Source organism: Lytechinus variegatus, chromosome 7, assembly GCF_018143015.1.
Source record: "Lytechinus variegatus isolate NC3 chromosome 7, Lvar_3.0, whole genome shotgun sequence".
NCBI lineage: Eukaryota > Metazoa > Echinodermata > Echinoidea > Temnopleuroida > Toxopneustidae > Lytechinus > Lytechinus variegatus.
This window is the reverse complement of record NC_054746.1, coordinates 23,056,318-23,070,562: the sequence shown is the minus strand read 5'-3', so window position 1 is coordinate 23,070,562 and position 14,245 is coordinate 23,056,318. Positions and strand designations below refer to the sequence as shown.

Here is a 14,245-nt window from a genome sequence, read left to right as displayed (position 1 = left end):
CATGATATCTAAAATGATGCAGTAACCACTAAGTTGACTTATTCTGTGTATAATTCAACCAGGGAAGTGTTATGTAGAAGGAAATGAAACTCGAAAAGTTCCCTTTGTAGCATGCGCGGAGCCGATGTTATTCTCCACAATTGTCTTAATCTCAAAGCTCGTAAAATGATCCCCTCCGGTCGGTCGTAAAGTCCGCTCACGGTCGCGACAGCTGGGGGAAGTACAGGACCCGCGCAGTGCAATATGGGATAGGCTTATTTGCTAAGATGGACGCCGAACATAAACACAGTGACATTGACAATATTCCCGACGAAGAATTGCTGTTGGAGCCCTCTGTTTGGGAAGTCAGCGACTTGGGGTCCACCGTTTGTACATGTGACATTCCGTCTACGGAAAATTTAATTCAATGTCGCGGACCAAGCTGTCCAATTGCTTGGTTTCACCGGCAATGTGTCGGACTCGGAGTAGGCTTAACCAAGCCAGGTGTAGATCTAGCCTCATCGTCGACTGACTCGCCGGCCGAGAGTCACAGGGATCAGGTAGTAGGAGAAGAATGTAGAAGAAGGTAGCTGTGCAGCCTGAGCCGCACGCAAAAAACGGTAGTTCCCATCGAAACTGAACTTAAAATGAAACTTCCCAAAGTCCACCAAACACAGCATTTAATGATTTATAAATAATGGAACATAAACTGAAATAAATAAATCATGGTCATTTCCATGCAATCCTTTACTATTATTCAGCTGCACGAAAGTCGCTTTCCATGCACGCTTGGCGCTCGAATCAAGTCGATCGTCGGCCAAACTGGAGATTTCAACCAACTTTGAAGTACCATAACTTTTAGGCACGCGAGAACACGCCAATGAGACAACTACCATCAGAAAGATTTTTTATTCCTCTTCAATTACATATAACAGAAGATTAGCCAAGATTAGCGGGTCATACAATGAAATCTATATATCATATTATATACAAAAATGTAAACAAATAGATAACAAACCTTGTTACTCCGGTATACGAAGGGTGAATTTGATGAATGAAATACCGGCTGAATCGTTAGAATACACTGGGTGCGAATGTGATAACTGCGCATGTCTCCAGCAATCAACAGGGTAGTGCGCAGCCAAAACGTGTACATATAACTTTTCACTCTGAACTCTGCTATTCAGAAATCATGTAAATGACGTCATGTTAGCGGCTCCGAGGTAGTGAGATCAAAAGACTAAGTCGTTTGGCTAGGAGAGCGGAGATTAGAGAGCGAGGCAGGGAAAGCGATAAAAGTAAGCCTTAGTTGCGTAATCATCGCGGCCTGCGGGGGTAATTTGGGGGCTGGTGAGAGACTTATCAGCAATTATCAGCAGGGTGTCCCCTCTCAATTTCACTTCGGATTTACCTGAAGGGGGCAATAAAATCTTACTTTTCGAGTTTCATTTCCTTCTACATAACACTTCCCTGATTCAACATTATCTTTAAAGAATAACAAGCAGAATTTATTCATTTAATTATGAAAATGTAAAGTTTGTTTTAAAATGTACTTCTCAGGAATTTAGAATTTATATATCATGTAGTGCTTTACAGTGATGTTCTATCACCATAAATGTGATTTCTATGGATGTTATTTCCATTTATTGCATGATTACACTTAATTGATTCAAGCCCTGTTATTTAAAAAATGTCTAAAAATTCATATTTTCTGTAATTTTCTCCCACATTTCATAGGATTTTACTTACATTGATTTTTTGTACTTCACATATCTGCATAGTTCTGTATGAATACGTACACTTTCAATTTCAATGACTTAACTTTCAGTTCATATCTCGCTTTAACTTTATGAATATTTATTCATAATTGGCATGATTAATTGCATGAAACCAACTTAAAATATTTATAGTATAGAATTTTTCTTAGGTTCTTTACTTCATTCTGGGGTTTGCAATATTGTGAAATTATTTTGCATTCCTTGTCTATTGTTTAGCTAACAGAAGGAGAGAACTTCATACTGTAAGTTAGAATGTGATGACTGGATCTGGAACATTCTGTGGTTCAGTCGGTTAATTCTTTTATTTCACAGTATACATAAGTGAAATCATGATTTCTTTCCTTACTGCCTTACAAGCACCTTAACAACTGTTGGTGCCATTTTTAGCCGTGGCTTTTTTTATCTAGAACCCCACTTTTCATTTTCTCCTTCAATCCTCCGATTCCTGCAGAGATAATACAATACTGGATCATAAATCTGCTCTGAAAACTTTGAAATCCATCTTGTGTTGAAGCAGCACATGTAATTTTTGCAGATATTTTCTGATAACATCAAAGATACTACATCAAAGATACTTCCGATGTTGCTCTTAGGTTGTAATATTTGAGGATAATCAGTTGTAGACACAATGCTATCTTTTGCTTTGGACATATCCCTCTTGTTCATACATACTAACGTTCTCTTTATTTCATGTTTGAAATATGTTGGTTTTCTACTCCCTCAACATTATGGTTTAGTGAGAGGGGTACTCCTCCCACTAGTTGTTATGTAACCCCATTCCTATGTAATTCACCCCCACAGACTGAAGGCACTCTCTCACTTAGCTTCCGTACCAACGAGCCATCAGGGGTGATCATGTACAACCGAGGTGCCGATCACATCACAGACTTCTTTGCTCTGGAGTTGTTGGATGGCCACTTGTACCTGGTTCTAGATCTAGGGTCCGGAGCTATCCGCTATAGGGCCGATTCCCTTCCGCTCAATGATGGTCTCTGGCATTCTGTTCTGCTCTACAGACATCATAATAGAGGAACATTACAGGTAAACTTGTAATTGGTTTCAAGTAATGCCTTATTTGTCCATATGATCCACCAATGACTACCAGAATCATGAACTTGCTTAATTAGAAGAGACTAATGATTTAGGTAAATGTGATGTGTTAGGTTACTTGTCAAAAGTGTGAGCCCCATCTAGCTATGTCGTTTTTCCACTCAACAATTTTTTCCTGCCAATTCTCCAATTCCTGGATCTGAAGATAAATCTGGAAAGCTTCATAAAATTCTGCATGTGGTTAAGCCTTGGACATTCCTGTTAGTTCTGTCATATGATATTACCCAAATTGGTATCTGAATCATTGGACAGAGGATTTATCTTGACAAAAATTCTGCATTGGAGAGGAGAAAACATTGACAAAAAGTGATATATTAATGTGTGTCATCAGGTGGATATCATGATAAGATATTGTTTTGCCTCAAATTTTTTTTTTACAAATCCTTTTTGCTATTCCCAGATCGATAATCGAGACCCGGGCAAGTTCAACGTTGGAGGTACAAGTAAGCATCTCAATCTTGTGGATCATCTGGTGCTTGGAGGAATTGATTTTGAGAATGATTCAAACTTCTTACCAATGGACCTGTACAGCGGGGCACTACGGAGGGGTTATGTGGGCTGCCTCAAGAACCTGGTCCTACAAGGGACAACTATTGATCTTCCAACTTATGCTATTGAACAATCTAATGGGAACGACATTGGAGTCTACTGTCGGTAGGTCTATACTTACATCTTGGAACTGATACAAATCTTGTATAGTCTGCTGTAGAAGAGTGTAGGTTTTACATAAACTACAAAATCAAATGCATGTCCAATTGGATTTAGAGTTTGGGGGTAATTGCAACTCTCTGCACCAGGACCCATGACTATTATATTTCAGAGTTGTAATGTGTAAAAAGGTGGATTATTGTAAATTCATGTTGAACAGTGTGAGAAGCTACCACATCTTGTCTCAAATATATTCAATGATCCATCGTTTTTTTTCCCTTCCATTTTGGGGGACAATAAACTTTATTTCATGTGCTTTGATTGTTCATTGTGATTTTGTTTGAAGAGTAGCAGTCCCTATTATTTCTGTTTACTGGCACTTAGAACATTTTAGTGTTTGTTTTCTTTTGCTATTGTGTGATAATTAAAAGAAAAGGAATTTAAATGGTGGTGAGCAAATACCTTGGCCCTCATTTTTTCAAAATATCATTTGAAATGCTCAGAAATAGTGCATTTGCAACCAGGAAAATGATAATGATAAAGGGATAGGTGTCTTCTCTTGAATTTTTGTTGAATATCTTATAACCTTGTCTTTCTGATCTTTTGATGATGTAGGGAAGAAGAAGGGCAGTGCTCTAGCACACCCTGTAATCATGAAGGAACTTGCACGGAGGGCTGGAACAGGTTCATCTGTGATTGTCGTATAACTGGCTATACTGGAAAGACATGTGACGAAGGTAGGTTACCATAGCAACCAAGTACATTCCACCATTCACTTTGGCTGGCATGTTTCTCACTTGCATCACTCTTAAACGCACCGCCTGTAGCTTTTATTAGCAGTCTGGGAGTGTTTGTTACTGAGGTGCAAAATCTGTCTAGACCCAGAAACGTTCTTATTAGAAAGGGAGATTCTGTGTGCTGATAAGTTGGATAAAGTCTTATTCAAAACCACTGAAAGATATACATCTAGATCTGGCAAACTTGCCTTGTATCCGGAATATGCCACTCTCACATGTACTTTACATCAGCTTATTTGCAGCTACAAAATGCAAATGAAGTCTCATGTGTAAGGCTCTTTCCTTTTTTAATCAAACTTATGATATTCCTCAAACTACTTTATGTTTAAATATCTTTTTTTTTCTTTCAAACATTCATTTATAAAAAAAATCAAGTTAATCTATATGGATGATTAAATCAAATTGATTCCTTTTTTCAAAACACATTAATTGTTCCACCTATAAAATTAACAACACTGAAATAGCAATACTGAAACTGCACATTGGAGGGAATCCTTTATAAGAAACTCTATCCTTGCATCTAGCCATAGACTCTGACAATATTGATGACAGAAAATCCTTGTTTTATCAAAGGTTTCTTGCTTGCTCTGCTCTTGCATTGATATTTTCATATATTTTCCTTTTTGCAATATGAAAGTTAACATTTTTTGCACTGAGTTTGTTACCATGGATGTTTGTTAACAGGACAGAACATCTTTGCATGGCATGTAGAATGAAGTTTGTAGTGTTTTGCAAAGTTTCTTGAAGATCACTGCTATTAACCCACCTCATGATTCATTTGATATGGCCACTGAAGGAAAATGTACCTAGGTTACTTATATCCAAGAAGCCAAGTCTAAAACATGATTAAAGAAAAAAGAAATTGAACATTATATTTATGCAGGAGAAATAAAGAAAAGATCATAATGAATAAAATGCTCATAAAGAAGTGTTTTTTATATTTAAGAAGAAAAACAGCTGGTGTAAAATTTATTTTTTTAAATATTCATTAGGCCTATATAAAAGTGCAGCAAGTACTTTGAAATTATTCATCCAAAATTTACTTATAACCTAAAAGCATATGCCATCATTTGGATTCTCAAAATTGCATAGATGCACCAACTTTCACTCCAAATTGCATTTTCTTTATCTGTTCTCTATCTTAATCCTTTGAGCAATAGCACTTGCATGCTTAACAAATGCACATCAAAGTATTGGTTTTAGTATAAACTGAGAACTGCTCAAAGGGGATAAGTGTTGATAAGTTGGTGATTTCTACTTAGATTAGTATGTTGTTAGCAAAGGGTGTCATATTATGTGCCTGTTGTGATTTTGTAAGATCAATTTGTAATCTAATAAAAGCTTATATGCACAATTTGACAGTTTGATTGAATATAAAGTCAATGAAATTGGTCGAAATGTTTTTGTAGTTCCCCTTTTTAAAGAAACCACCAAAATTAAATGCTGTATTTTGGATGTGAACTGACTGTATCCATTATCTCATCACCGTGTGAGTGATAAGATATTTATCTTTATAAACTGTCAATTAAATTCAATTAATTGCATTTTCTTCCTGAGGGCTGTATTTGCAGATATAAGAATCCATTGTTATTTTAATCTGAAAATGTTATTGAAATTGCAAGCCTTAGGCAAATGATGACACCCTTTCCATTGACATTTCTCATCTGTCTTCTAACAAGAACTGCTTGCATGCTTTCCAACTAACTTTCCAACTAATATATTTTGTTTCCATTTCCATTTCTGATACTGCTCATTCACTTAACATAACTCTCATTTAAGCATACATGAGCTTATATGTGAAATGGGCATTATTCATGGAACATGAAGTTATATGCTTGATTTTTGTATGGATGTCAAAATGCGATATTCCTAAATTCCATAAAATAAGGGAAATGGGAATAAATGGATCATTTTGATATCGTTTTGAGACAATCAAAGAACTATTCATGAAATAGATTGCCCCATCAAAATATAGATGGCTTTTAAGAAATTGGCACAGCTCAATCTTTCTCTTATCATGATATGTGTTTATGTTCAAAAGAAGGAACATTGATGATGCAAAATGATCTTGACTTGGAATTAAATTACATGAAACAAAGTCAGTTGGAAAGACATTATTGTGTGTTTTGTGACTAACACAGTGTGTTCAGCTGTTCACATATGTACCTTTTGAGACATTATCTTCTTAGTTTGTGCATCTTGACTAATCTTTTGCAGGCCTCGTCTGTGAAATCTAACCTCTCTCTCATCTAACAGCATAACTGTTTCTCCTCTCTGCTTATCTGGTAGATATTTTACTGGAAGATCTCCTTTTAGTTAAGAAAATGGCCCTTTGAACAAATTTCTTAAATATTATCTCCAATGCTACTATGAAATATTTGGTAACTAAAAAAAAATATTACATTGACCTTTGTTACTAGTTCATTAACTAATCAAGGCACCTAGAATCCTATGGAAAAAATTATTTCTTCTCCTTCTGTCTATCTGTCCTTAGATTTCTCTCATTTTGTTTTTGAGATCTTCCAGTAAAGTACTAGGAATAGAATCTCCTTTTAGTCACTACCGTCCATCCAAAATTTGCTGAAATAAAATCTTCTAACAATTCTCTGCTTGCTCCTACTCTTCCAAAAATTTGAATCCTCCTCCTCCTCTCCGATCATCCTCTCAACAATCTTCCCCTCCATTGCCGCATCACTTTCTCACGAAAAATCCTAACCTGCTCTGTTACTTGCTCTGTCTGCTTTTCATCAGTGTTCACCGAGGAAGGAGGTGAGTGCGGTACTAACACGGGTAAAAGTTTGGAGGACTAAAGATATTTCATTACATATTAATAATAATTGAAATGGATAATGAAACAGAAAAGAGATGATTGTGTTGATTGTAGAAATGTAGGATAGAATTACAGATTTCTTACCTATCGTGAATGTGCATGCATCTTGAAATAGCATCCTTTAGAAGTTAGAAAATTACAAATTTATCCATCCATCCCCCCTTGAACAATAGGTTTGCTACTCATACCTATGCCAGTTCATCTTTCTATTACACTTCAATTTGTATATGTTTTTTATCATCTATATGTCACTATTTCTGCAAGTCTTTAAAATTTGTTCTCCTTAAAGGGAAATAAGACTTCATCTGATAGAAACTTCAATTTTTTAGTTTGTATTTTGGATTATTTTGTTATTTCTATTGCACTATTTTGTAGAAACTCCTTTGCGCATTGTGCCAAGTACGTGAATATTTCAACAGGAAATATTGAATATGAGCTGCTATTCTGTTGAGGGCGTTCTTGCATTGATTCCATGATTCTATTCTTAACCCTTGGAATTCAAAGCACCACGCTACTCCCACAGGCAAAGGGTTAATCATTTCATGATTTCAATTACAATTCTGGTCAGGGGTTTTATGTGTCCTGATATAACCATTACAATTATGATTGAAGACCTAATGTGCAGTCAAGCAACTGATTGCCCCTTTGCATTATTGATGAGGTTTTATTGGTAGGTGGTGCTACGTTTATAGTTTAACCAGGGAAATGCCGTGGACGACTGTCATGTGTTCAACCGAAGGGATAAAGAATTTATTCACTTCAGTAGAGAAATTGGGGAACCTTTTATTTCCATGTTGGAATTAGAGATGAAAGTCACAGGAATTATAAGAGTAAAATCTGATACAGAATTTTAATTGATTCAATTATTCAGGCAAGGAAAATCTTATACATTTTCCACTGGAAGTGGAGGCTTTCATCAGTTTAGAATTATGTTCTTGCTCACATCGAGGTCAGAGAGTCAATGGATAAAACATGTACTTTGATTTTCTTCATCATTTATTGACACAAGAAGCTCTTTGATTTTAGTGTAGATTAAGAAAATCCCACAATGCATTAATTTTAGGCAAAAGTGTTTTGATTTTTGAACAGGGTTTATTTTCGATTCTGTAAGACACTGGTGATATGACCATTACGACCATTCTCTCTTTGTTGAATCTCTTCTTCTTTACAGAGGTAGCACGACTGTCCTTCAATGGTAACCAGTACATGCGCATCACAGTATCGGCAAACTCGCGCAGCAAGGTTGAAGACATCTTCCTCAGGTTCCGCACTCGCTTCCCAGACGGCCTCCTGGTGGCTACTTCCTCTGATAACGTGATTGATATGCTGATGGTGGAGCTGAAGCAAGGATTGATACGGGTGATCACCAACTATGGTATTGGTCAGACGGTCATCACTGCAGGACACGGGCTGGATGATAATCGATGGCATGCTGTTCATGTCCAGCGGCGGGATGATCGTCTTATGGTCACTGTGGATAATACTGACAGAGCCGAAGGTAAGGGCCACTTTCTGTGCTGCACTGTACTTATATTGTATCCATTTCTAGTTATGTATTGTTTATCTGGAAACTCCTACATTTGTACAAAATGCTATGATATGCATTCAATTTGGCTGGATTCTCTCTCTCTCTCATATACAAATATATTGTGTGTTTTTTATCATTATTCAAGACATTTCATTCATTTCAGTATAATGGATTATAAGGATGACAAAAAGAGAATGTTTCTGTAAATATCCATGTGATTATACCTGCTACTGAATGATGATCTCAGTTATTTATATATCTGTCTTTGTGAGCTTTTCTTTACTCTTCTCTTTCTTTCAACAAACATTTTGAGGGTTTTTTTTCATATAATTAAAATTTAGTAGTTGACAGGTAGTTCTGATACAAGATTTTAATTCTTAATAAATAACAGTCACAAATTGGTATCATATATTGTACACAAGTTAAAGTAGGAATTCAGAGCAAAATGAGAAAACATGATTGTGATTATGAATTACATTATAATGTTGTATTAAGCCTGAATCTTCCTTAACCCTTTGTTTCCATCAAATTTCTAGTACCTTATATAGAAAGTACTCATATAGTACATCTAAAAATTTCTTGAATTATTTAATTCTATATATTCCTCTACAAGATGGTCTAGTTTGATTGAACAGAAAATTCTGTTTAAACACTAACAAAGAGGAACTTTATATCATCAGCGTACCAAAAGTTACTATTAGGAAAGTCTTCCATCCAACAAATGTGACAAGTCAATAAACCATCTCATGGTTATTTCTCATTGTCAATTGATATACTTGGATAGATTGTCTTATGCATGATCCAAAAGTGAAAGATGAATATAACTATTTTATTATGGCTCATCTAAATGCTTTACAGGTTCTTCTTTCATATGCATAATCTCTTAGTCATATCCCTATCTATCTTCTCTTTCACCCTCATACATTTGCCATTTTGTTTCTTTTTTTCCAATATAGTAAATATATCATTAACTGTCAATTTCTTTTTACCAGATATAAAGTTTTCTTCTTTCATGCCATCATCAAATATATATACATAATGGGACAATCGTCTTTTTATATGATTGTAATCATTATTCCTGTGTGTTTCCAATATCATCTGTTCTGTTATTTAATCACTTTACATATATATATATCAGAAGTTTTATCCCGATAGTCCCATATGCATCATGTCATGTTAGTCATGTATCTATAGACTCCCTGTACATGTAGTGGTTCCCCAATGCATTCCGAATTACTTTTTCTCAGTGTTTGCTTTTCATATATTTTCTCAATTCAATCATAAACATTTTGAACCGTAAAAAAAATGAATTCATTGCTCAGTTGGCTGCCAATAAATACAAAGATACATATGACCTGAAACAAAATATGTCATTACAAAATATGCTCATTAATGTTTTGTGTGTTCAGTATTAAGTTTGCTTTTATTTCAAGACTTTATTCAATAAATACTTGGGTTCAAGTTAAATTTATTGTATATGATTGATTTAAACTGCAGTTTCTTATGATGTCATTATTTGTTTGATGGAACTGAGCAATCAACATTGAAACATTTTTGTTTTCATTTGATTAAACACTTCAGTTAAAAGCTTATGTTTCTTTATGTCGATGTACTAACATTTATATGTAAATGAATTTGTTCAAATACTAACAATCTAGTTTATTTATCTTTACTCCCACTGAGAAGCAGGAATGAGAGCACACAAAAAAGAATATTAACATGTTATTAATCTGAAAATGCTTTCACATCTAATTATATATTTTCTATATATATCTTAGTATTCTTGTCCCTCTGCCTCTCTTTGGAATTAGTAGGCCTGTTGCATTTGTTTCTTAATCAGAAAGGAGAAAATTGACAATTAAATTGAAGGGATTTTTGTTAGGTTTAATGTTTTCCTCTTTCAGAATGGAATGCTTATTTCTAAAGATATTATTTGTTATATGTTTTCTTATATATTTGGATTAATTAGTGGTCAGGTGTTGACTTTAGCACCTTTATTTTCATGAATCGATATTGAAATTTGAAAATTAAAAAAATAAAGATAAAAGATTTTGAGCTTTCTTGCTTCAAGGTAGATTTGGTAAAGATAAATAATGTAAATTAAGTTTTGTCAAGGTGTCATATCATGTTTATTTTTTGTTTTTCTCCCATTGCTAAAACAATGATAAATCTTTAAAACAGATAATGTGCCTCCTCGTCCTGATGGTGAGATCATTTAAAGAACAATCTCAAAGACTTTGATAGTCTGCTTGGAACTATTTGGAATGAAGTTTCTTCTTTGTTCAATTAATTTACTGATGAGGCATGATATTCTGACAATTTTGACCTTTCCTTCAATTTTTATTTCTTCTCTGAGTACGTACGAGGAATGTCGAGTCACGAACAGATCAAATGTGATCAGTGATTTCCAAGTTTTATTTTGAATTTTACACGCAGTCTGAGTTATATTTCAGACTGTTTTATTCTTTTTTAAAGAGAATGAATAACACAAACCGACACAAGTGCACCTTAATCACAATTCTCACATTAGATAACAACACAGCACAAAATCTCTGCATGATTTTCAAGCATGAACCTTGCATGGCACATATAGATGGATCAACGCTTGCAATTAAAACATCATTTTGCATCTGTAGTGAGCGTATGCTGTTTGCATTCTCTTCTTTCTCTGTTTGTGACTTATTAATCTTTTGAACTGTAATTTCATATTTTGACGGATATAATCAATTTGAACAGGGCATGAAGCATGCTTATTCAAACTTACTATTATTATTCTACTAACACAACTAACACAGCCTGGACAATTGATGTCTAATATTGTGTATATATATTCAACTTTGTTGATATAGTATTAGCATGCTAACTTTGAAATTCAATTGACTATATTGTGTCACTTAATTCTGGAAATATTGAAACTAGTTTTTGTTTTTATTTTGATTTGAAAACAAATAAATATATCAATATTAACTCATTGTAAATTACAATGTTGTTATTTAAGATTTTTTTATGAAGAGGACTTTGAATGTTCAAACAGGAAGATCTAAATTCCATATCCTATTTAGTGCAATACAAGTTAGAAATGAGCCTTTTTATTAGGTATAAGTGGGAAATGAAGAAATTGATAGGGAAAGACAAAATTAAGTGGGGAAAGAAGTTTTATTTGTAGATGTATCTTTCTTGAAAAGAATTTCTGTAAAATTTTCCTCTTTTCTTCGATTCAACCAGAATGGATGCTGCCTTCCAAAACATTGAAAAGCTGCTTCCTTCTTGAACTTTTATATAGAATGGTTGAGAAACCAACTTTCAACCTCTTTTCTAATTCTTACTACATTTCTTTCTGAAAAGATAAGCTGGAATATGCTAGATATCATTTTTCTTGTTTATGCTATGGTTCCTTGTGTCAGGTCACCTCAATGCTAAGTAAATAATAAAGAAAGATACACGGTTGAATTCCTTGTTCCAGAATCATTTATGTCATGGAATGGCCTCTGATATACTGATGTTTAATAAAAATATATATATGAGTCATCATCCATTGCACACAATGACATTGATGGTCTTATGTTTTGATGCAAAGTTTGAAATTGAAATATATGGAGAACTTTTGAAATTGAGGCTCACTTTGAATTTTATCAAAATTAGTCTATAATAAATTATTATGATTATGAATTCAGTATTATACTGTATATATATATATATATATATATATATATATGATGTAAAGAGCCCACTTGAATGCTAGGATGAATATTATGACTGGGCCATCTTTTTCTACCATTGTGAAGCAACCATTGCAAATAGAATAAATGGAAGGGTTTTTTTCCAAAGTTTATTCTTGGTTACTCATTTATTTAGACAAATAAAGGTCTGTTTATGACAGATATAATTTTTTTTTAATTATAAAGTTGCATCTAATCTTCCCTTTTCTGTCTCTGGAAGTACTATAGACATCCTATGTCAATAGACATGCTATCTTGAATAAAAGAGGTCTCAATCTTACCTTCATCACACAAATACCCTTTAAAAAAATAGTTTAATGAAACTCCTATTGTCTGAATGCATTATGAATTACAAACATTATTTTGGAAATATGAGACATGGTTTATTCCATGACAACTGATACCTATGGTAAACCTCAGTTGGTAATTGAAGTTTTTCTTTTCGATAATTTGGGAAATAAAGCCTGAATCTCTTTAAAAAACTTTGAATTATTTTTAAAAGACATTTTGGGTTTTTTTTTTTATTAAAAAGACAGAAGTTTTCATATTTTGAACATACACATAGACTCAAGAATATGTTGCTGACTATGACTTCCATGACATTTTTTTTCCAAATTAACCATTTCAAATAGGTTAATGGCTTGGTTAATGGTAATGGCTTCTATTGATACAAAAAGTGAATTCCACCTGTACTTTACTTAAAATCAATTACATGAGTACATAGGTTGAAAAATTCATTTCATCGTTTGGATATCATTTTCTCCATGAGTGATGGCTTATGGTTAGTCTGCACATCAACTAAACAAAAATACAACAAAATCCAAGGATCATTACTCATTGTTGAGAAAGTTCTTGATCATAGTATGGAAGACTTCATGAAAAGGGGAGCTTACTAATTCCGTTTTAGTTACAAAGTTATGTTATTAGTTTCAAGATATTGGTTTTTAAAACTGTATCATTAATACAAGAGAATATTTTAAAAGCGGAAAGGTGTAAAGTTCATCCATTCAGGGTGACCTTTGACCTGACAGAAGGAACCTTATTCTTACACCAACATTTTTTCTCTCTCATATTTGCACTCATGTTTTCTCTTTCCACCATGCATTCCTGCCTGCTACTTCATCATGACCTTACTTGACCTTTGACCTCTTTATCTTCAAACAAAATCTCTTCTCACATCTTGGAATCTTCCACTCACTTTTCACCTCCACACATCCTTTTCTGACCTATGAACTTTGAACCCTCTTGGCACGCTCTAAATCTCTTCCGTGTATGTGTCACGGCAAACTTCTCTTCTCCCAGCATTTAACATAACGTATGGAGGTGAGTATGGGTTTTTCTGCTGGACGACTGTATGCCTGTCTTTCATGATACCATTCTTTATCTTTGCCTTGCTATATGCATCTTAGGGCTTCCTCAAGCCTCTATCCCTATTTCTGGAATGACTCTTCATTTTCCCCCATCTTCTTTGCCATTTCTCATCTCTCATCACTTTTTGTTGTCTCTCCTCATTTCTTATGTTTATTTTCTCTCTCTTTTCTCTCTCTCTACTATTTCTATTTCACTCTCTTTTCCACTAACTTTCTGTCTCCGATTTCCTGTAATGCTACTTGCTTTCTCTCAATTACTTGTTCTCTTATACTATGATATTTCTTGTCTGTTCTAATTGTTCTTTTATCGCTGTTATGTTCTTTTAGGAAGAAATTCCTTTTGCCTTTTGACATTCTACTCGCATTTTTGAAAGCCGATAAAACATTGGCCATTCAAAAGCATTATGTTATGAAGCTTTGTCCTTGAAAAAGAAGACAATTTATTTTTTGCTTTAAAGATATACATTTTACAATGCATCCTATCAT

The 14,245-nt window shown here is 34.1% G+C and overlaps 1 protein-coding gene across 9 annotated transcripts in view; it reads left to right on the top strand.

The window, feature by feature from the left end:
• LOC121418785 (neurexin-3a-like) overlaps window positions 1-14,245 on the top strand; it is a 136,949-nt gene that overhangs the window by 108,009 nt on the left and 14,695 nt on the right. For 8 of the 9 annotated variants that reach the window (XM_041612899.1, XM_041612898.1, XM_041612896.1 and 5 more), the window contains 5 exons: window positions 2,559-2,798; window positions 3,268-3,521; window positions 4,131-4,252; window positions 8,314-8,640; window positions 13,692-13,712. In XM_041612899.1, the coding sequence (XP_041468833.1) occupies window positions 2,559-2,798; window positions 3,268-3,521; window positions 4,131-4,252; window positions 8,314-8,640; window positions 13,692-13,712 (964 nt within the window). The remainder of the gene's footprint in view (window positions 1-2,558; window positions 2,799-3,267; window positions 3,522-4,130; window positions 4,253-8,313; window positions 8,641-13,691; window positions 13,713-14,245) is intronic. The other variant, XM_041612897.1, reaches the window with a different exon arrangement.